At 41.2% G+C, this 22,843-nt stretch overlaps 1 protein-coding gene across 2 annotated transcripts in view; it reads left to right on the top strand.

The window, feature by feature from the left end:
- Nucleotides 1–2,649: 2,649 nt before the first annotated feature.
- CSTPP1 (centriolar satellite-associated tubulin polyglutamylase complex regulator 1) overlaps nt 2,650–22,843 on the top strand; it is an 84,895-nt gene continuing 64,701 nt past the window's right edge. For both annotated transcript variants that reach the window (XR_009818884.1, XM_061997732.1), the window contains exons 1-2: nt 2,650–2,784; nt 12,267–12,369. Coding sequence is in view for 1 of the 2 variants with exons in the window: in XM_061997732.1 (XP_061853716.1) it covers nt 2,739–2,784; nt 12,267–12,369 (149 nt within the window). In the remaining variant the exon portion in view is untranslated. The remainder of the gene's footprint in view (nt 2,785–12,266; nt 12,370–22,843) is intronic.

Raw genomic sequence — 22,843 nt, forward strand, 5'->3', positions numbered from 1 at the left:
GCTCCAGAAATGGCATCTTGTTTTTATATAGTTTTCTTTGAGTCGTTAACAGTCAGGCGCCACTACTACTGAAACTTAACATTATTAAAACCACAAATGGGCTCAGTGTCCAAAAGGATTCCCTTAGCTGGTTGAAAGGAAATAACAAAGTCCAACCCATAGAGACCAAACAGTAAGGAAAAAAAAAAAACAGAGAGATGTTAGAATGTGGTATTTAAAACAGGACTTTAAAGGCCTCTCGGAAACGGGTGCTTGACATATTGATCAGGGGTAAATTGTGTTTTGCAGAAATGGTTTAATACAACAAGAACAGAAATGCTGCACAACCTGTGGAAGGCTCCTACCAGCTCAGCTGACCATCAATGTGGGAGAAGAAGGCTTTCAGACTTGGCTTTTGAGCACCAGTGAAACCTCCTGGCTGATGATAAAGGATTGCTTGTGAAAATAGAGAATTTGATACTAGTTTTCAAAGTGCAGAAATTGTGTTCTTAAACCTAATGATCACAGGGGGTCTATCAAATTTCATTTCTCCTCTCCAACATGGGCCTAGAACCAGACACCTCACTGGAAAGTGTCAGAAACCCTCAAGTGAGCAGTTATGCAATAGACTTCATGTTAGGAAAAATGTTTTCCAAAAGCTCATTAATCAGATAACTGGCTTCCCTATGAAGTGGGATAGTTCATATTACTACAGATGTGGTGCTCTTCTCTTTCCCTACGTTTTTATTTGTAACAACATAATCCTGTTTTCTCATTCTATTTGAAAATATCTCCTTCCTTTCTAAATTCTTCCTTCTTAAATTCTAGCAGAAGGTCTCCCTGGCCACAGTAGGGGGATTGGAATGACATGATCTTTAAGGTCACTTCCAACCCAAACCATTCTATGATTCTGCTGAATTACTGGCCCCAAAAAATATCAACTGTCAATGTGTTCTACAATGTAATTGTATCTATCATAAATAATTTCCTATGTTTACATTTCTAGCCTATAACCAAATGTACAAACTAAAAAACTGAACAAATATGAGTATTGAAGCTTAACTGTAGCACAAATCATTTTAGGTGACATCAATTTGTATCTTATGCCTATCCTCTTTAAGACAATCTTGCATTTTTCCAACCATTCCTCACACTGGAGTGTTGCATTGTGTGCCCCCTAAATTATTCTTTCTGCCCTTCTTTGAAGTATATATATCTAAGCCATGTCATTTTAAAGATAAAACAAACCAAAGTCAATGGAGTGGTCCAAGCAGTTTGGAGGTGTGAGAGGGTTACTGATATAGAATAGAATGGAATTTTCCCTTAAACACGGACAAGGAGCAGAGTTGGCAGTCAGAAGAGGATATAGTAACATTGCTATGGTTGGGATGACCATAAATCAGTGCACAATAAAATACTTCTGCTCTGTGTGTGTGTATGTTGGCACCTTGCACACCAGGTAAACAACCCCACCTTTGGGATAACAATGGGAAAAAGGCCATTCTCAGACAAGCTCCAGAAGAAGAACAAGCCCAGGGGGCTCAGGACTTTTCTGTTAATTTCTACTTTCATGTGAACGAAGGATGACTCCTGGTGCTCCTCATACCTCCCTCTCCTGAGCACAAGGGTTGCAATAAAACAGGAGTGGTATGGACAAATGGAACCCTCCTTGGTCACCCTGGGACAAGGGTGCTATACAGTACCCTTTATTAACTCATCACAACTCACCTTCAAATTAGGGTCTTCCCCTCACAGCTGTAGTTCCTAGAGCCCTTGGCATTAGGCATCTTCGTATTTCCAACGTAAATCTAACCAGAATGACTACACAAACATCTCCTCCTGCAATTTTGGCTCTTCAGCTTCACTAGCTCTCTTCCCTCAGAAGTATCCCTCAGCCCTGGAGAAAACTGCCCAGGGTATCACAGAACGGTGGAGGTTGGAAGGACCTCTGAAAATCATCTAGTCCAACCCCTACTAAAGCAGAGTCCTCTCAATCAGATCATACAAGAACTTGTCAGAACTTCCAGATAAGGAAACTCCTCCTCATCCACTGCTCCTTCCTCACAGTCAGGCTACCACATTGCCCACAGCCCCTTCTTCTCAAGGCCAGGCTGCCATGTTGCCCACAGCCCCTTCCTCACAACCAGATCACCGTGTTGCCCACAGTGCCTTGTCGTCGGGGCCATGCTGCCACAATTGCCCCTCACAAGCAGGCTGCCACATTGCCCACAACCCCTTTTCCTCAGGGCCTGACTGCCATGTTACCCACAGCCCCATGTCCTCAGGGCCAGACGACCACACCGCTCACAGTCCCTCACAGGCAGGCTGCTGTGTTGCCCACAGCCCTTTTTACTGAAGGCCTCACAGCCCCCTTCCTCATGGCCAGACCGCCACGATGCCCACAGCCCCTTCCTCTGGGACAAACAACAGACCACCAAGTCATCACATTCCTCCGGAGACCTTTCCCACAAGATCCCTCACATCCTTCCAGCCGTGCCCACGGAGCCTGACCTGCGCCGCCTGGCCAAACGAGCGGGCGCAGAGGCCGCCATGGCCCCGCTCTGGGTGGTTCGAAGCCCCCGGCCGCAGCCTCCGCCCCGCCGCGCCTGCCCGAGCGGTTCCGGGCACGGAACGCTGGCGGCGCGGGGGCGTGTTCCCAGCCGAGGCGAGCGGCCGAGCAGCGCCGGGCCCTCAGCGCTGGGAGCGTCGGGCGCCTTGGAAACGGACGGAAGCTGTGAGGGAGCGGCGGCGGCGGGAGGATGCTGAGCCCCGAGCGGCTCTCGCTGCCGGGGCCCGAGTACCTGGGTGAGGAGCAGAGTGGCGCGGAGGGGCAACGCCCGAAGGGCCCGGTCCTCTGGGTGTGCTGTGGCCTGGCATGGGGAGGGCGCGGTGGGGCCGGGGGTGGCTGCGGCCCGGCCTGGCCCGGCCCGGCCTGGCCCTGCCCTCCTGGGGATAGCGGCGAGCGGCAGCAAGCCCGCGGTGTGGCCCTGGGCTGAGCCAAGGCGGGTACGAGAGACTGTGCGTCTGGCTTGTCGGCTGGGGAGGGGGCGGCTGCGGCGGGGCGCGGGGCCGTGTGGTGAGTGAGGCGCTGCCCTCTCCGGGGGCCCCTGAGGTGGGAGGGCGGCGGCGCCCTCACAGGCGCTGGGAGCTCCCCTTAGGTGTGGTCTCCTCAGGTCACCGGCGCGGGGAAAGGTGAGCTGGGAGTCTCCTCCACTCTCTCATTTGCACGGTGTGAGCAGTAGCAGCGTCTAGCTGCTCCATGGTAGACCCTAACCTCCTTTAGCCCATTGCCAACACGTTTTGCTCACAGTTCTATGTAAGCAGCATTATTTTATGCTCACTTGCGACATTGGAAAGAGTGCTGCTCTTATGCTAGGAGATGGTTTGAGTGTCAGTTTTTCGTCCAAAATAAGTTAATGACAGTAGTGTTTCCCACATAAAATGCAAATCTTTAAACTTATAAAGCAGCTGCTCCCTTGCAGACTGCATCCATTTAATCTGGCTCTAACAGTTTGTGTTACTGTTTGATGTTCTGGGAAACTGAGGAGTGAAGTGATTCGGTGTTAATGTGTCAAATAAAAATAATTAGGGTGGAATAATGTCAATATGACTTCATTTAATTGTCAAAGAGGAGATGAATTACGAGTAGTAAACATTTGGAATGTGTTCAGGAGAGTATTTTTTGAGTGAGGCTCTTCAACCATTACATTCTAGGCCCAAGAGGCTGTTTGGTAATAACTGTCATAAAGGTATACATAATTTACTGTGGCTTTCTTGCACAAGGAAATATCAGAAATGTCATGGATTGGTTTGTGCTATTTGTTCCACCACGTTTTTGCCATCTCTGGTAAGTAAAAATGGAACAAGACTAGAAAAAACTGCTGGTGTCAAGTAAATGCAAAATCTGCCTTGCAGGAGGAGACTAAAAGGTCTTTGTTTAGCCTAGTAATAGTATCAATGAAGAGGGATCTGACTGTTCTTTCAAAGCATATCATAGCAATAGAGATTAAGTATTGTATCAAAAGTGTGATCTAATTCATCTTAAGAGTAGAATCTGTGCTATTGCTGTTAGGCTGCTGTCACGGTACTTTGTGCATACCTACATGACTGCAATGCTATTCTGTGATAAGGAAATTCAAGGCAGAAGTGTTTAGTGCTCTGTTCGGGATGCTTTTCAGGATATTCTCTTTGCTGAAGTTCTTATTGCTGATTTCAATTCTGGAGCTAGTTCAGGTATTTGAGAACAGTTAGCACAGTGTGACATGTAGATACTCCCTTTGGTTTTGTGCTACTCTACCATCAGCATTTTCAACCTACACATCAACAGAGAGACTCATAACTTTACCAGAGTTGCTCTAGGCTGAAACTTGCAAAATTTCTTTTCGTTTTCTTTTTTTTTTTTTAATGAGCCAACTTGGTTTTAGGGTCTTTTAATTGTTTTTAATGAAACTGGCACTTAACTTTTACTGTGTGAAACTTGTCAGTAAGGATTGAATCACTCAAAACAATCTAGGGAGCAGACTAAAAAGTTGCTAAAGAAGAAACCAGTCTGCTGTTTCACATCTCAAGTTGAGAAATGAGACTTCTAAGAGATGTGCAATATTGTTAGATACAAGCAGCTTTACTAGCCTACTTAAGGTGAGCCTCCTTTCATTTCTGTTCCACATGGTGATATACCATTCGTTTTTAGTTTTGTAAAACCTTGTAAATGATTCTGACATTGGAGTCAAAAAACACCCCACATGTGTGAGCATGTCAGGTTGAGCAATAGCTTGTATAAGAGCCTGTCCTGTTGATTGCTTAGCATGTCCTTCTGTTCAAGTTGCAATATCTGTTGTCTATTAGAGGAGGGAAAGTGTCTGTTACATTATGGTATTGTTATTAACGATAAACGTTAGCAATAACAGTGGTTTTGTCTTTCTGAGACCTTGTAACTCAGTAAACTGCTCACAGATCCTATGGAATGAATTGTGTGTTATCAGTAGGAAAGTGGTTAAAAACCAAGCAACCAACCTCCCCAAAAAAACCAATTTCCTCCCCAATAAACACACCTCCCTACACCTTTTCATGAGATGCTTTTATGTTTTCTACATCGATCTGGCATTCTGAAGTCACCATTCTTCTATTGTTTGCCTCAAAGTCTTGTTAATATAGTTGTCTGGTGTAGAGTTGTAAGCAATTGTGATAACTTTCATGTTCTGTAATTTCATTCTGAAGTTGTGTTGCTGCAGGCTGCCCCATAAGGTATTCTCTTGCATCTCCTGCATCAAACAGCATAGTCTTTCCTGACCTGCAATGGGCAAGCTTCACCTAATCTCTTTTTCCCCTTTTCTTTCTTCTATATCAAAACTAGACCAACATATCAAGTTAGTGACCAAAATAACATTATGTGCTACTTGCCACGTTACTTATTTTTCCCCACAATTTAGATGATTCTTCCATGTCCAGTTTGGATGCTAAGAGGGAAATAACAGCAGTTGTGAGTTAAAATAGAAGTGAAGAGGGAGATAATTAATCATTCACTCGAGATTAGAAATAATTGCAAAGCTTTGGTTCCAGCAGAGTTCCTGGAAAATAAAAATCAGGGCAACACATCTCATACCACAATGATTGTGAGACAGTAAGTAGAAGAACAGAGATGACTGATATCAGTGAATAGAAAGGGAGATGGGATCTGCAGTGTTGGCAAAAAGGCTACATTGAAGATGTTGTTGTAACAAGCAGGACATTTAAAACAATATTTTCACTGAATAAACAACATTTAGTGTTTGGGCATAGTAGTGAAAATGTGTTTGTCATTTGAGGGATGAGACTGGAACTGCAGTAGACAAAATGAGGCCTATTGGAGACACTTTTCCATGCCTTCCTCATTAGGGTTTAATAACTGGTGATTGCTCAGTTATTTATAGCAGGCAATGGAGCACTTAGTGTATTGTTCTGCTCATGCAGCTGTCTTCTGAAACTGTAAATCATGTTCTCTCACCCTCCTTTCCTGTTTTGGAGAAAAAGCAGTAGATTATTGAAAATTTCTGAACTTTTATTTTGCACTGGATTCTCTTCTCCTCTACTTCCCAACTCCAGGATGTGCTTTCTTTTCTTCTTTTGCCAATATAAGACATGTAAGAATGCAAATATTCTGTTAGGGAAGTGCCTTATCAGTAAAGCATGGGGCTAGTAAGTGCCAGAAGCATAGTCGTGTTTCCTCAGCTATCTCATAAGACATATTGGGCTTTGTGATTAGAACATTCATGGTATTGGTGCTTTTACAAAACTGGGAAGGTTCCGACAGGGAACTTCAGTTGTGTAGAGACTTTGCAAATATCTAGGCTTCCCTCTTCTTCTGAACAGCCTTAACAAAGAGTTGGAAAGTCCTACTATAATGTCCCTTCTTAGTATAGATACTTGGTGAGCTTTTGTGAGTCACTTTGGCTGAATGAGCATATTATTTAAAAAAGAGAAGAAAATGACTTCTTAAATTTTGAATGTGTTTTTATTTCTTGCTCTTTTGCACAGGTAGAACTATAACATGGAAGATTAATGACTCCCCCACTGATGTGTAAGACTTTGCTTGTAGAAATGTTAGTTAAGTTTGAATCTTCTTAAACTCAGTCCAGCACTTTCTCCAAAAGATGGAGTTTTCATTCCCAAACCTGCTGTTGCACTACTTCCAACTGATCTTGAAAGGCAACAGGTGAATTCTGAACCCTAATCTAGGTAGAGTCCCAGAACTGCAGAGCACAAAATGCTTGTGCATTTGAGTAAAAATAGATAGTGACCTATTGGGGCTCTTAATGCCTTATACAAAGCTGGAATGACAATTACTTCCACGATCACAGAATCACAGAGTCTTAAGGGTTGGAAGGAACCTTGAAAGATTATCTAGTCCAACTCCCCTGACCATGTTAATACACTGAACAAATTCACATGATGTTTTATTTGTTATAAAGGATAGTTCAACAATTTTGCACTGGTAAGGTGGTGATTTCTAGCAGCTGTAGGATGTCTTGCAGAAGGTGATTACTTGTTTGAAACAAATCTTCAGTTATGGTCCAAATTAAATTGTAAACTGAAACATTTCTTAAATTTTTTGTTGAAACTATGACTGTACAAAATATGTTAGAATTACGTTGTGTGGCACTTCGCATGTGTTCCTGAGTAACAGCACATGTCTTGCATCGTACCATTATCTCTGGTGTGACAGGGTCTACTTGTACTTCATTATGTGTTCTGTCCTTCCAAAAATCCTGGTTTTGAGGGTGAACTGGAAATTAGACAAAGCTGGAAGGAGCTACAGCTGTACCGTGGTTTCGTGTTTCCGTTGTTTTGTTTACATACTTGTCTCTTGCTCAGGCCATTCTTAGTGATACCTGAAGAGATTAAATCCTGAAGCACCATTAATGCTGGAAAAACTTCCAGAGTTGACATGATTTGGTTCTTTCAGTTTGTACCCTTACTAATTCCCTCTTGCATCATTATTGTTTTGGTAATATTTACATTTGATTAATTTTGTGTAACTATACATATGTCTTTACAATGTGTGTAATGCACTAGTGTCCTTAGTTGACCTTCAGTTTGGAATAAATTCTGAAAGGGCACTTGGCTGTTACTTTATACGCTCTCAGAGATAATAAAAAATTCCAGAAATATTCCAAATACATTAAAGCTTGTTATGCTCTTGAGCTTCTGATAACTGAAGTGAATCATAACATTAATTGCATCACATAGTGTGTATTTTCAGCACTTGAGTTGAGGAGGAGGGAAATCATTAATAAAAGCTGGTCTTATTATCCTGGAATTCCCACTCATGATTTTTCAACATATTCAGTTGTGCCAGGAATGAACCAGCCATTAAAAAACCCAACAAAACCAAAACTCTCTTAAGTGCATATAGTACAAATTGTTTTGGTAGACAGATCATGTTCCTGAAGAAGTCATCTCTCATGAAGGGTTGAGCAATAATGTAACTAGCTGGTTTGATAATAATTTGATAAATACGGACTTAACTCTGCTGTAGGGCTCTGTTCTGCTGCCTCTTTAAATGAGGTATGTGATACACGTTTTACTATCTGATAATAATTTATTCCAGTCATACCCTTTCTTCAGGTGTTTTCTTTTGCAGCATCTGCTGCTATTTTTTATCACATCTTCTGGCCATCCATGCTTGCTACTCCTTTCAGGTATGACAGGCAGCATTACTTCTTGGTAAACGTGCTGGTATTGTGGTCTTCAGTTTTTCTTTTCTGCCTTTAGAAAAGGTGAACTTGTTGGAAAGAGAAGGTTCTTATCAATGTAGCATGAGGGAGATACATCTAAACTGTAAAACTGGGAAACTAATATGCAAGACCAGTACAGTTGATGTGATTGTGTTGCTAATATGTGCTGAAGTAGGTGTCACTTAACTGACACAAATAGTACAAGGGCAATTCCAAGATCTTAATCCTCTCTGTCCCTGAGCACTGCTGATAAGAAAAACATGATCTATGTGCAGTATCATTACTTAAGGTGACATGTATTTCCTTCCTTCCTCCTGAATTTCAGGCTTTGAGAACGTCAGTGTGTATGTTCTTTTTCATGCAGTGGTATTATTTGCATGAAATGTTGCTTTTCCTACAAGATTTTTCAAGGATCGGTGCTTGTACAATATTGTAATTAAACCTATGAATGAGTGGGTTGGTTGTTCTCATAAGAAGATTGAAAAAAGTCATTCAGTGGCTTATAAAAGTACTATTTTTACTAATTTAAACACACATACACAATGATTGGGTGCAATTGTGGGTAAATGGAATTAGTTGTGATTGTCTAATCTGTTGTAGTGAAGTCCCCAGAGACTGTGAATTGACTGTGGATGTAATTCTCCTTTTGTCTTTTACTTGTAAGCTTGAGGAAATTTGTATGACTTGATCTGTCCATGCTTGAATCAAACAGCCACTGTTCAGCCCTGAATTTGATTCTGAGCCAAAAGTGCATTAATTCAAATTTGGCCATATATGTGATGGTTGGGTGTGAGCACATGGACGTGGTGCTAATACCATCAGAGGCTGTTCTCCTAAATGCTGCCAACTCTGGAGGAGCTACTGTACACACTGCTACTGATTGGACAGAGGCTCTAAGCATAACATCACTGCTGGTGGTTTAGTGATAAGAATTAAGACATTCTGTGCAAAGATTACCTTCTTAACAACAGGTCATGGGCTGCCTGAAGGCTCCTCTGTGAACTTATTCTGTCAAATCATTCTGTGAAAGGTGCCTGGTAGTTCTTAAATCTGATGGCAAGAGTAGCACCTCCTAAATGAGTGTGGCAGACATGTTTGCTTTGTTTAGGGTAGTTGCATGGGATTTCAGGGAAGAGTTTAACAAATATGTGTTGCATTGGAAAGTTCTGTGCAAGTAGGGAGGAGTAATTTGTTGTAATAGGCCATAAAGAAATAAATGCAGAGGATGATAACCTGTTGCAATACCTCCTTTGTAGAAGCCGCAGTATACCGGAATTCTATCAAGAAGATGAACAGAGACAGCAAGCTGTAATAGCACACTTGCATGAATATTTGGGTTTTACATTTGGACTTGCTGCCTTATTATTGCAAAGCAAGCCTCAAAATTATGAGCAACGTGCATACCAATATATTGTTATCTCCCTGAATTTTCAAAAACTATTAAAACATATGAATCATGTCATTTATTTTGCAAAGGACTGCAGAGATTTTTAAGTCTGCTTGCGTAAATACTTAATGTTCCAGCGTGGTTCCAGTGTTTGTTATGGAAAGTAGCATTTGTATAAATTATGGAACTACTATTTTGCTATAACCAGACTCCTGGCACTTCATTTTGCCTCTCTGGCCTGCTAGAACCTGCCTGCAAATTTAATTTTATTCCATGACTTTTCTGTGTAAGATAGAGTTGGTTGGGTTATAAAACATACCACTCGTACCATTCCATGGAACTAGGCAGCCAAGAAACAGGAAGCCACATCTGGGATTTGGTTTGGCAGTGTCAACTGTGCTACCTGGAAAACGGCACAGCAGCTGAAGAGCCAAAGCAAGAGACTTCTGAAAGAAATTGCAAGTGCTGTTTTCTTTCAGCTTCTCTGCTCACCAATTTCTCCCCTCCCCTACGCCTCTACCTGCCTTCTGTGAAACAGAGAGAGGGTTCTTTGCCAGAATCCTTAGGCCATGCAACAAAAAGCTTAATAGAAATACTCTTTTACCAACAACTGAATTCAATAGTGCACTGTATGTTTTTGGGTACATTTTAAAGTGTGACACAAATGTCTGCAATTCTGTGTTGAAAGTGAGTGTTGTATTCTCTAGGAGCAGATTTAAAGGTATTTGGTTGTAGAGGTCAGCCACATTGTGCTGTGTAGCACCGTGGGACCATGCCTGTCTCCATAGGCTTTTAGAGGAGAAGTTAATGAGTTAATAAAGAGGCAACATGCAAAAATATGTTTTATTCTATAAAAAGAGTGTATACTTCCCACAAAGTTTTGAGAATGGTTTTGCAGCTGAGGAGTAGTTTATTGCAGGCAGAGACAGTGGGAGCCTGTCTGCTAGTACCATTTCCTGGCTTAACCTGGTTCTGCTGACAGCTCAAGAGGGGCCTGGGAAGAGAGTTTCTGAGTACAAATAGGTAGGGAACTGTGGGCTAAATTGCGAAGAGGGAGGAAGGATAGGTTGAAATAAGTTACCTAGTTGCTGTTATCTTGAGCCTGGGACTGAGCTGCAGGATTCATTCCTCCCTGGGGGGACACAGGTGCGCAGAGCTGTTTTTCTTTAATCACTCACATAAATTAAATTTATTCCTTTGCATTAAAATAATTAAATAAAACTACGCCCTGTATCTTTTAGTACCAGATAATATCTTTGAACCTTTGGCTTACCATTTTGCTATCAGCTGCAAGGTATTTTCCAGGGTGTGCTTAACCAATTTTACCATTGTCCTGAAAAGTGTTCTAGGCAGAGAAACCCCCTGATAGCAATCGATGTTCATACAAACTTTTAATCACTGCATCCACTGGGAATAATCATTTCCGGGCATCTCTTGAAGTCCACCTACCCCACACTAAGATGAAAGGGACTTCCATGCTGTGTATCAAGTGATACAGGCCTGATGTTTACCCAGGATATTACGCCCAAATTAAAATGATTTGAAGAATATTCATGTGGGTCTGATGTTGGCCAGTTGCTGGTGAGGGGGTGCTGCTGCCAAGTCTGGAGCAGATTGGCAATGAGCAAGAACAACCCTTGCCTTTCCTATTCCCCCTAAGGGTTTTCTCCTGCTCTTTTTAGGACACGACTCTACTTGCAAAGGTGCAGTAGCCTACGTGTTTAGCATGGAGGTGTGTGCTTTGGGAACAGGGTTTGTGTGCTTTCCAGGTTAGGAATGATTTTTCTGGGTTCGTTGTGACTTGTCTTCTGATTGTTGAACTTGTAGATTTGGAAAGTCTACTCCTTGGGAGCTGGCACATCACCTCAGACTCAGTTCTTTGTTGCTGTGACTTGGTTTCTAGCCAGAAACATCAAAAGGACTCAGTGGCAAATCTGTGCTGCTTCCTCCCTGGCAAATACTCAATTTGTACATACTCTGCCCCCTGTAGAAGAAGTAAAATGGTCTGTGTTGCACCAAACTATCTTTACTCAACAATCTTGTAAGTGAGTGGCCTTCTGTGGTTGGGTACTGGCAGATCCACCACTTTTGAATTTTCCTTATATTTGATTTAGGCAATTATTTGAGACTGACTGTTAAGCAATATAAATATCTCTTGGCATGGAGACCTGTTCTCCACCTGACACTCCAAGAACATTCACTTTTTTTGCACCTTTAGGGAAAAAAACCCCCACCACTTTACAGAATAACCTTAGACCTACTTGGCTTTGGAAAGGAGGGAAGGGCAGGGACCACCTGAAGCTCTGCACCAGCTGCATCGATATGGTATTGATAATCTATATAGAAAAGATGACTGTGACTCAGAACAGAGATCAGGAACTCTTCTTGAGGAAGCATTTTCCAGTGAGATGGGTCTCACAACTGCTTCTCTTACTTCCAGAATCTCAGGGGATTTTTAAAAAGGTCAGCACCATTAATGACTAACTTTGTGTAGCCAGGAAAGAAAACAGGATTTAGATTGGGAATTTTACTATCTGTATCTGGGAGAATGAAACCTCTACTCTCTAATTGAGGGAGCAAGTGCTTGTTGGCTCGTTGTTTAAGACACACAACCAGGCTGGTCTGGCTCTGGGCTTTGCAGGCCCCTTGTATTCTAATTTCTGTCTCTTACTGTCTTTTATTTGCAGCTCAAAGACATGTCCTCACGTACATGGAGGATGCAGTGAGCCAGCTGCTGGAGAACAGAGAAGATATTAGTCAGTATGGCATTGCCAGGTTCTTCACTGAATAGTAAGTACATCAGGATGCTGCCAATAGGGCCAGCCTGAGGGGGGACTTTGGAAGCAGGCAGGGTACATGGAGAATGGAGCTGGACACATGCTGATTATGTTGTGAATGCTGGATTTCACTGGGTTAGCCAAGGGCTGCCTGAGCATGTTTCGGAAACGTGCATGGGTTTCATACAGTTCAGTCCCTCTTCTGTTACAAACTTTCATGTGAACCACGCATGTTGGGAACAGAGCTTTTAAAAGCGTATAGAAGACTTCTGCTTGCCTTAATCAGGGCTATTGGTGTCAAAAGCAGAGAGTGCTTCTGATTTCAGCAGCTGTCACTCTTTTCTGAGTATGAAGTTTTGTCTCCTTGTGGATTGTTGTCCTGTTGAATGCTTTAATAGAATGTCTTTTCCTCCCTTGTAACCTGCATAAGCCCTTAAACAATGAACATAATAATTAGCACAGATAATCTCTTCCTACTAATTTGGAAAGACTTCTGGGGGGAGAAAAGCTATGTGCTGGTCTTCAGTGTTGATGTTGACTTAGCTGATTGCTGTATGTTTTGCCAACTTGATTAAGTCTCTCACAATGTCTAAAACTCTTCCAGGCAGCTTCATTAAGATCTGTTGGTAATGTGTGTGCTTGCAGTGGTTCTGTTTCTGTCTTTTGATGCTTGTTTGAAAAGTCTTTACTTGTTTGCTTCCATTCCACTATCTTTTTCTGAGATGAGTCAACGTGCAGAGTATTTCACGACAATCTCTGTAGGAAAAGGATCTCAGAGCACAGGAGTAACTTTCTCAGTTGGCCGCAGTTTCAGGGGGTTTTGTGTTGTTTTGGTTTGGGTTTTTTCTGCATATCAGTATCCATCTGATCTCCAAATGAGGTCTGTCTTGCTACTTTGATTGAGCAGCTTTAGTTATTTTCTTGCTTCATGCACGTTTTCAACATTTAAACAATGGAGGTTCTCACTGGTAAATGAATAACTATGATAAATCCTGCAGCAAGTCAGAGGGGAAATTCCTAAAGCTCATTTTTTTTCTTTTTTGAGGTAGGGTAACAAGCAGTTCAAGACTAGTGTGGTTTGTCAAATCTTGGTCGAGGAGATAAGATACAGGCCACCTTGCTACATCTGTTTATATAACGGATCTTTTAGGTAGATGGCATTGTAATGAGCAAATATGGTTTCTTGGTAGTATATTATCTCTTTTGCTCTTAACAAATACTTCCAACTTTTACTTAGCATGAATCACCCATGTTGCAAAACCTGGAAGATCCATGAAAAACCGTATGAAGATAATGTTACTAGAGGAATCAAACAGCTTATCAAGGCTGTTTAGTTTGGCTCATTAACCTTTCTTTGTAGCTTACTGTAACTGGGATGAATACTGTCTTTAAAAAGCCTCAGAATTCTGTTTTGGAAGCAAATAATAGTTGATACTATATGGATCTTATAAGGAGACTGATTTTTCTTCTTGTTGTTTATAAAGTAGCTCAAATTGTCAAATTCCATTCTGACTTTGTAGACTACCAAAGCTAAAAAATTGCACAGTATTGAGAATGAAACTCTTACTATATGAACCAATGAACAGTCTACCTTCGTGTTCTCACCAAGTTGCTGTGAGTGAAGTGAGGATTGCAGAGAATTAACCATTGAGAGTAGGTATTGGGGGACAAATGAAGATACAACCTGTGCACTTGATGTGACTGGAAATCATGATACTGCATAGGTGAGTTTCCACAGAAAGTAATGCTGAAATTCATCAGAGGAACGAATAGTCAGTAAACAAGACCTTATGGAAGATAAAGAGTGTGACTACAATGACCTCCACCCACCAACAGGGTTTCTTTATCAGAGTTTAAGGCAAGATGGCTCTGAAATACCCAGCTGAAATGGTCATTCAGGCAACTCTCCAGGTAGCATTTGGTTTGCACCTACTTTCAAGCTGAAGGTCTCAGGGCTTTTTCTAAACTTCTGATTGTATATACTTAAAAACCTAAATGGTGAGCAAGAGGTGTCCCACAGGTTTTGAAACTGCTCACATTGCTTCTGTGTAGTATTTCTTCATCATGACATGATAACCATCTTCTTTTTACTTCCTATTCTTTGTCTGTCTTTGAAAGAACAAATAGTAATTCAAGACCATTACAACAAACAAAACTGTTACCATAGAGCACAACCCTGTGATTGACATAGATGCTGGAGATGATGTTTTTCCCATTTATTTTGAAAGAAAGAAGTGAATTTCTACAATTGCTTTTTGTTCACGCTGTTCTGTGGAGCTTCTTATTTCCTGAAAGATACAAAGTTGCATGTTCATTTTTTCTGTGAGTAATGTGGAGCTAGTCATTCTCTTTTTTTGTTTTCTGATATGTCTGGAGTTGAACATATCAAACTTTTAGTAATGAGTGCTGTGAAACTCTTGAGATCTGAAATGTGGGATTCTTTATTTCAAGTGGAGAATAATTGGCAATGTGGGTGTAGGCAGACTCAAACTACAAAGTTTATTCTAATGAAAATGTCATAGTTCTGACTCCCAGGGCTGAGTGGTGAGCTCTCACTGCCCAATACCTTTCTGTTCTTCCACACAACTGTCAACATTTGTTCAGACTGTCCTTTGAAGCCTACACTTTTCTGTCAAGCAAATAAGATTGTTCTTGATTCTTATGTGTAATCTCAGTATCTTCAAGCTCAAAGATAACTTCTGAAATTTCAGAAGGTTTGTGTGTTCTCTCCCAGTGTTTCCCTTGTTCCAGGTTGTTCTCAGTGAGAGGACTGGCATGAAGTATGCTGCAATGATTTGAGATGAAGGGACTTGGTATTAGGGTGTCCAGCATTTCACATTGTGTTTTCTCTCTGCTCACTTAAAATTAGAAACCAAGCCCCAGATTTAGAAAGCTACCAGGTAGAACCAAGCAAGTGGCTTTTAATTTGAAGTGTCTATGGGATAAAGTAACAACTTCTTTAACTTTCCAGAAATGATAAAGTTAGTGTGTCAAGGATGTGTCTAAACTCTTCTCAGAGGTCTTCAAGAGTGTAGCATTCCATGGACCTCTCTTGCTGGCTTCACTGCTGAAGAACAATCATGGCCTTTCCATCATGCATTGTAACAGCCCACCTCACCATGAGTCATTTCAAATCTTTGTGCCAATTACAACTATTTTTATGGATAATTAATAAAATTTTATTGGGCTTTAGCTTGCCTGAGTGAAATCTCAGAGCTGCAAACTATATGGTCATGTAGCTCTGTATGGGTGAAAGACTAAGTGCTTTGCAGGCAATGAGTGTTTTCTAGCTGTTTCTAGGAAATGAAACTGGGTATGTATTCCACTGCTGTCCACAGCCTAGCACCAGGACTGCTGATTGCAGAGGGCTGACCTTCATCTCTACAACTCTTTCAGAATATTTTTAGTCTTTGAGGGTTACTTTTTCTCCTACTTTATTCCGTTGTTCATTTGTCCCAATCATGTGAACATCTGCTTTCAATCTTGGGACTACCTTGAGGCTCCCTTCATCTGACTCGTTCCTGACTCTTACAGGAATAGGGATCAATCACCCTTCTGCCAATTAATCCACATCTTTTAGCTAAACAAGAAAAATTATGCCTCTCTTAGGACTAGTCTTGATTTTATAGCTATGCTGAAACGCTACTGGTATTTGTTCATTACAAACCCAAGAATTCTCTGCTCTGCTTTTGAGTCTTCATGAAATGCAGGCTCTTGAAAACCCTCAGTGTAATTACACACTAATGCTGCTTTACTTCTTCCAGCCTAACTTCTGTGCCAACATATCTTAAAGGGACATGTTCCTCCTAGACGTTATTTATCAACTCATTTTCTTGATCTTTCCTGTACTGAAGAAAAACAGGGCCCCCATGATAATGCATTTGATCACGCAGAGGGAATGTGCAAAGCATCCCACTTGGTAGTTTCTGAGATCTTAAAGGGAGTCTGTGGCTTTTTTCACTTCAGCTGGAAGAAGCAGAACAAAGAAATGACCGGTAATTTTTGCAGTTCTTCTGGGGTAATCCTTCTTTTGAAACTTGCTCTTCCAACTTGCAGGTAGATGTGTTACTCAGTTCAAGACTCATTGGAAAACTCAGAAATGTTAACCAGCTGTAACCCACCTCTGACAGGAAACGCTTCTTCCTATCACTTTTGTAGTTCTTTTGATAAACAAAACACAAGTGAACTAGAGACATAGGAAGAGGCATTTTTTTGTCTGTGTTCTTCTCCCAAAACACTTCTTGCTTTCTTTTGTTTGTGGTGGAATGTCTCCCTGACCACCAACCAGCTGGGACATGATTGAGAAAGACATCTTGCTTTTAGCTTGCAGATGCAGCCCTTCCATTGGGCTCTGTAAACTGGTGCCTGAGGTCCTCTTTTTCTGTAAAGAATGGTTCTGCTGACTCTTAAGTTGAGATGCCTCACTGGATCTGATGTGACATTTAGCTAATATTTATCTGAGAAAGTGTCTGTGATATGTGTGTTTGTGGGGGTTGGATATGGCTTTTAGATCTGTTGGCAATTCGAAGTACCAGGTATACACTTTGTAGGGCCTTTTGTTTTACACAAAGGAACATTTGCTTTGTTCAGAGTAACAGCACCACCAGTATGCTGTATGGTTTGAGATCCTTGGATAGGAAGATGTTATCATGATGAGAAGTATCAACTTCTAGCAATGAAAGTACTTAATTTTCTCTTACTGTCTTTATTGACAGGAACAATTTGTTCAACCCATTCCTTAGGGACAAATATGATACTGCTGTATCATATTGGCTTTCTCTGGCAATAGCAGTGACACTGGCTTTGGTATCAGAAAAACTTGTGGCTTGTTCAATCTTGTACAGCTATACAATGTTACTTAAATAAATCTGTAGACTAAGCAGTGCCCTCCTCTTTAAAATAGTCTCGGTACCCTTGGGAAGATGCTGGGGAGGCAGAAAGAGGGAGAGAGGGTGGGGGGAAGAGCCTGGAAGGGGACAGATGGGATGCCCATGGGAAATAAGCCACTCACTGAAGACAACCTTAATTGGCATCTGGAAATAAGCTGAATTACCTGCTTATAAAGAGATGTTCTTAGAGCTAGCTTAGAGCCATAGTTTTCTTTTTTAATCTCTGTGTAGGTAGGCCTTATCATCATCATCATCTTGCTGTCATCTGCTCTGCATCTTTCCCCTTTTCACAGTAACTTGTCCTGTCTTGTTTGTGAGCACAGTGTAAGCTTTTCAAGACAGAAGTGATATAGTACCACATGTACTTTACAGCATCGAGCATTGTAGAATGTTGTCTCTGTGCTTTGTACAGTTGTAACATAAACAGCAAAAATAGAAGTGGGAAGATCCTTAGGGCTTTGACAGGTTGTGCCAGATTCCCTTTCTGAGAGAGGGAGCCATTCATTAGAATTTCTCAGTAAGACTGCTTGGGGGAGGGACATTGGTTGTTGCATTTTTTTGTGTTAGCTCTGTGTGTTTTGAGCAAATCAGTAGCTGCTGGGAGATAACAATGCTTTCAGGTTCTTACATAAAATGTTGATATTCTCTCCCATATAATCATATGAGCAATTGCAAAATGAATATTTTATCTTTTCCTCAAATGCTTTCAAGTTTCCTACATGTCTTCTGTTCTGGAGAGAAAAAGAATTATCATTCTCAATGCAAGACTGCACTGAGCCGTACGATCGGTGCAGAGCTGCTGCTGTGGTGACCTAGCTCGAAACTGCCCTTTGGGCTGAAAATCTCAGCTGGCATAATGTGCTTGATGATTCCTGACAGGCTCTTACTTGGGATTCCATGATCCCTAAGGCACTACATAAGACTGCTGTCTGCTTCTCCATTGCTCTTCAGTTACCAGTGGAAAGAGAATGACTATATGCAGTCAGACACAGCACTTCTGCCAGAAGATCTGAGGAGTAAGTTTTGCAGCTAATGAGAAGAAGTTGCTACAAGAGACATTTCCAAAGTCTCTCTTCGTAGAGTTCATGGATTTGCAGGGCTGAATTTGTTCATAAATCTTTCTGGGGGACTCGAAATACTTGTATGTTCCTCCTTGTAGAGTGTTGCTAATGGACACAAAGCCTTTCTGTTAAAAGTCTATTTGTTGCCTTCCAGTCAAGTATCTTCTTTAGATTACAAGTTTCTCCAACCCATGTTAGAAATGGAATTTCAATCCCCTCCTCTACTAGGGTGTGCATTATGTATGAGAGCTATGGAAGTTTTGGGTGTTGTGGGTAACTCCAGTTATTTGTGATTAAAACTATGTGAATTTTGTCCAGAGATCTGCCACTTGAAGCATGTTGGTTTTATGATAAAATTGCTTGACAGCAAGAACAGCTTTGCTATCCTCATCTGACAGGCAGGATCTATGAATTCCTGATTTTCCCAGAGTTGTTTCCCTGTAACAAACATGCAACAAGTCCTAACCTGACAAATATGCTGATTGGGATGACTGCTGTTGAATAAACAGTTGGAAAAAATGCATATGTTAGTAGGAATAACACACTGATTCCCACTGTAGTTTGTACAGGTTGCCAATATATTAGAAAATGTAGTATTCAAGTGGAACTTGAATATGAGGAAAAACTCCTTGACTGTTGAGGTGAGGAAGCCCTGGCACAGGCTGCCCAGGGAGGGTGTGGAGGCTCCTCTGGAGGTTTCCAAACCTGCCTGGACACGTTCCTGTGTGACCTGATCTAGGGGAACCTGCTTTAGCAGGGGCTTGGGCTGGATGAGCTCCACTTTCAACCCATTCTCTGAATTTCATAGTGCTCTTCATATCCTTTTTGGGATGCACAGAGTCTTTTTTTGAACTTTATTTTCTCCATCAGTCTCATTGTTTTTTTTGTGTCATGTCGTTCTAGCCATATCCCTGTTCTTGCATTTCTGATCACAAATCTCTGCTCTGTTTTCATTTATGTTCCTGCAGAAGCGAAAGTGCCCTCAAGTCAGAGTTGCTGAACTGTGGCAATCTTATATTGTTCATCCTCCACTGAAGGAAAGTCTGTAGCAGAGCTCACCATGATGCAAAATTAGATGCTCAATACCCAGATCACTGTTTGACAGGCATCTTTCTCCATCATTCTGGAAAACAGCTCAGCTGTGCTTGCTGAGTCACTGTGTTGGAACAGATAGGAAAAAATGAGAAAGATAAATAGTGACATATCCACAACAGATGTAGTGGGATTATTTGCAGTCCTTTTGCATACAATCTGCAATGTGTATATAAAGCAATAATCTCTTTTCATGCTTGATCACATGCTGTAAGGATTGGATTTCCTGAAGCTTCTCTGAATGTTTTGCAGAAAAGTGTTTTAGGAATGTGAAGTTGGCACCTGGAATTCAGTAAAAGTTTTGGGGCTTTGGAGAACTATGATAATGAAGGAAGTTTGGACACATTAGTGAGGGGTTTCCCCCTTATTTTATTTATTTACTTATTTTAAAGAATTTCAAGGCATAGGGTTTTTTGTTAGGAGGGTTTTTTTGGAACACAGTTTCCCTCAATAAGGTTTCTGATGAGCTATAACTGCTGTTGAATGTGTTGAATATATGTTGAGTACATATATAGCTATAGCTTTCTCTGTATTACTAAGTCATATGGTTTAGTTCTGGTTTTAATGAAGCATTTTGGCATGAGTCTAGGCTACACCATGCATATAGGAGATCAATTTCAGAGGAGTTCTTGGCTTCCATCTGTCCAAGCTTATAATACTTTGTATTAAATTGGAATAAAGTAGTGCATGTTGGAGGAACACTTTATTTTTCCCAGAAAGACCTTTAAGAAAAGATGGATGAGACTTGAGGTTGGGTTGGAGTCTCTTTTGGTTCAGTGGTATCGGAAGGACTTTTGTATTCATTCTTAGGCTGTGAAATGTTCTGGTGTCACAGAAAATCATGAGGAACGTTTCTAATTGCCTTGCTAAGAATATGTGTGTTCCACTGTGGACAAGGCCAACAAATGTAAAATGTCCCTTAAACTGAATATGCCAAGCTGTAAAAATCAGCAAATACTTTCAGCAACGGGATGTGATAAGACCCTGTAATAGGATTCCTTATCCTTAACAGGATAAAATCTCTTAACTGTCTCTGCATCACCCTGAATAGCAAACTGCTGGAAGTCTTTTAGCTTGTCTGAACAAATGTATTTTTAAAATGTATTCTACCTTTTATTTAAAAAAATAAAGGAAAAAGCCTAGTTTCTAGAAATCTACATGTCTTTAGAGAACTTGAGACCTTCTCTGCTGTGTAGTGTCGAAACCATACAGATTCTAGAACGCATTAGCCTTAGAGACTTGCAGTATCCTCACATCCTGCAAAATTAATCTTATTGTATATCTTCAAATTAGTTAGACAAACTGGAGCTGGTCATCACTGTAGTCAAGCAGTTCTAATGAGAACAAAGTGATTTAGCCAAGCAATCTCTAAAGGCAGAATTAGCATTAATATCAAATGATGAATCTTCATCTATATTAAGGAATTTTGGCAAGGTTCATTCGTTGCTGTGATGGGAAATATTGGAAGCTGCTCAGTCTATGATGTGCTATAGTCCTTGCCAAGGCAACTCAATGGGTGAGAGAGTATTAGTTGTTTGGTTTTGAGATTTTTTTCTTCTGAAATTCCCCAGTTTAATTCTGAAAAGAGTAAATATGGGAGCCACACACAAGGTACTAGTATTGAGTCGCTTTGGAACAGTCATTAAGTTATATTTCAGCAGTTTGTGGATCATCACAGTGATAACACAATTGTGCTGCTATCTTTTAAAATAATTATCATAGAATGGTAGGGTTTGGAAGGGACCTTTAGAGATCATCTAGTCCAACACCCTTGCAGAAGCAGGTTCACCTAGATCAGGTCACACAGGAACAAGTCCAGGTGGGTCTTCAAGACCCTCAAGGAAGGAGACTCCACACCTTCCCTGGGCAGCCTGTGCCAGGGCTGCATCACCCTCACAGTGAAATAGTTTTTTCCTATGTTTAAATGGAACTTTTTGTGTTCCAGCTTCATCCCATCACCCCTTGTCCTGTCACTGGATACAACAGAAAAAAGGGATGCCCCAACCTCCTGACATCCACGATTTATGTACTTGTAAATATTAATGAGATCCCCCTCAGTCTTCTGTTTTTCTAGACTAAGTAGCCTCAGTTTCCACAGCCTTTCCTCATAAGGAAGATGCTCCAGTCTAATTTATAAAACATGGAGCTGACTTACAACAAGAGATACAGGAGACTACATGCAGAATGGAGTAAGCAGGCCCTTACTCGTGCTTATAATTTGGCCTCAGCTTTCGGAGAAGCCAGTTTGCCTTTGCTCAGCATTACACTTTGATCTCGGCACTACAAGATAGGTGCAGTTATTTTCATACTCCTCCTTGAGTGGATGTTGACATCTTGGTATAAAAATCCATCTCCAGCTGATGTCAATTCCACAGACTGGAGGAAATGGCCACTGCCTTGTGGTGCTTGTATTTTTAATGGTATTTCTCATCTTTGTGCCATCTTCTTACCCTTATCACAGGTTCACTGTATGCTTTCTGTAGCATCTTGCAGCTAACAAATGATTTCCACAACATGATAGGGAGGTTAAAAATACATCTGTTGGTTAATAAAGGAAGCTAAAGAATGGAGGTCATGGCTGTATGATAGTAAAGCTTATTGAGGACTTCAGTCTCCCATACCCTTAGCACATAGAAAGTTACAGAGCAGCAGTCCAACGAGAAATTTTCCTCTTGCCTCGAAATGTCTAGTTGGATCAATTTGAGCAAATACTAAATATATTAGCTGGAAACTTAGCAGCTTTCTTTGTGTAGTGGTAATTCTGGGAATTTTTCTATTATTATTTCTTTATTTTGGGGTGTGGGAAAAGGCCAAAGGTTTTTGTGGGAAGCTGGGCAGCAACTTGCAATGGTCTCTGTAAAACTACTTATAATGGTATTCACGCAGCTGTCTCCGTGGTGTGCAACTTGTTCTACTTTCTACTGTAAAAGTAAATCTTTGTTTATAGCAGCAAGACCTTTCCAGACTCTCTGAAACACCATGTGGTCTGAAAGAGCACCTGACCAGACTGAAAGAGCTAGTACTGGGTGATTGATGCTTACCTCTGAAGGCTTCTTTACTTTTCCCTTAAGCACCTTGGAGGGCTTCTGCGGGGCTATTTACCATCTTCCATTGTATTTCTTTTCCTGTCTTCCTGAATACTAGGTTTCCCAGCTCATAACTCTAAGAAGCAGCTTTATTTCAGAGTAGAAAGAGGCCCCAATATGTGGCCTATTATATCCATATCAGCTTGCTTACCCTTTTCAAACAGCTTTTGTGTTTTAATAGGGCCCTGCCTGGCAGGGGGAGCCCTTAATTCCTACTGTATAAGAATGGCCATCTTGAGTTACAGCAAACTGCAGGATGCTGCTCTGATCAAAAGGCCTCTGTTTTTAGAGATTTGCCCCCCACCCCCATGCTTTTTTTTGCTGCTGCTTCTTGTTTTTTTAAATTGTGGGATAAAAAT

The sequence above is a fragment of the Colius striatus genome, chromosome 6 (assembly GCF_028858725.1).
Source record: "Colius striatus isolate bColStr4 chromosome 6, bColStr4.1.hap1, whole genome shotgun sequence".
NCBI classification, from domain to species: Eukaryota; Metazoa; Chordata; class Aves; order Coliiformes; family Coliidae; genus Colius; species Colius striatus.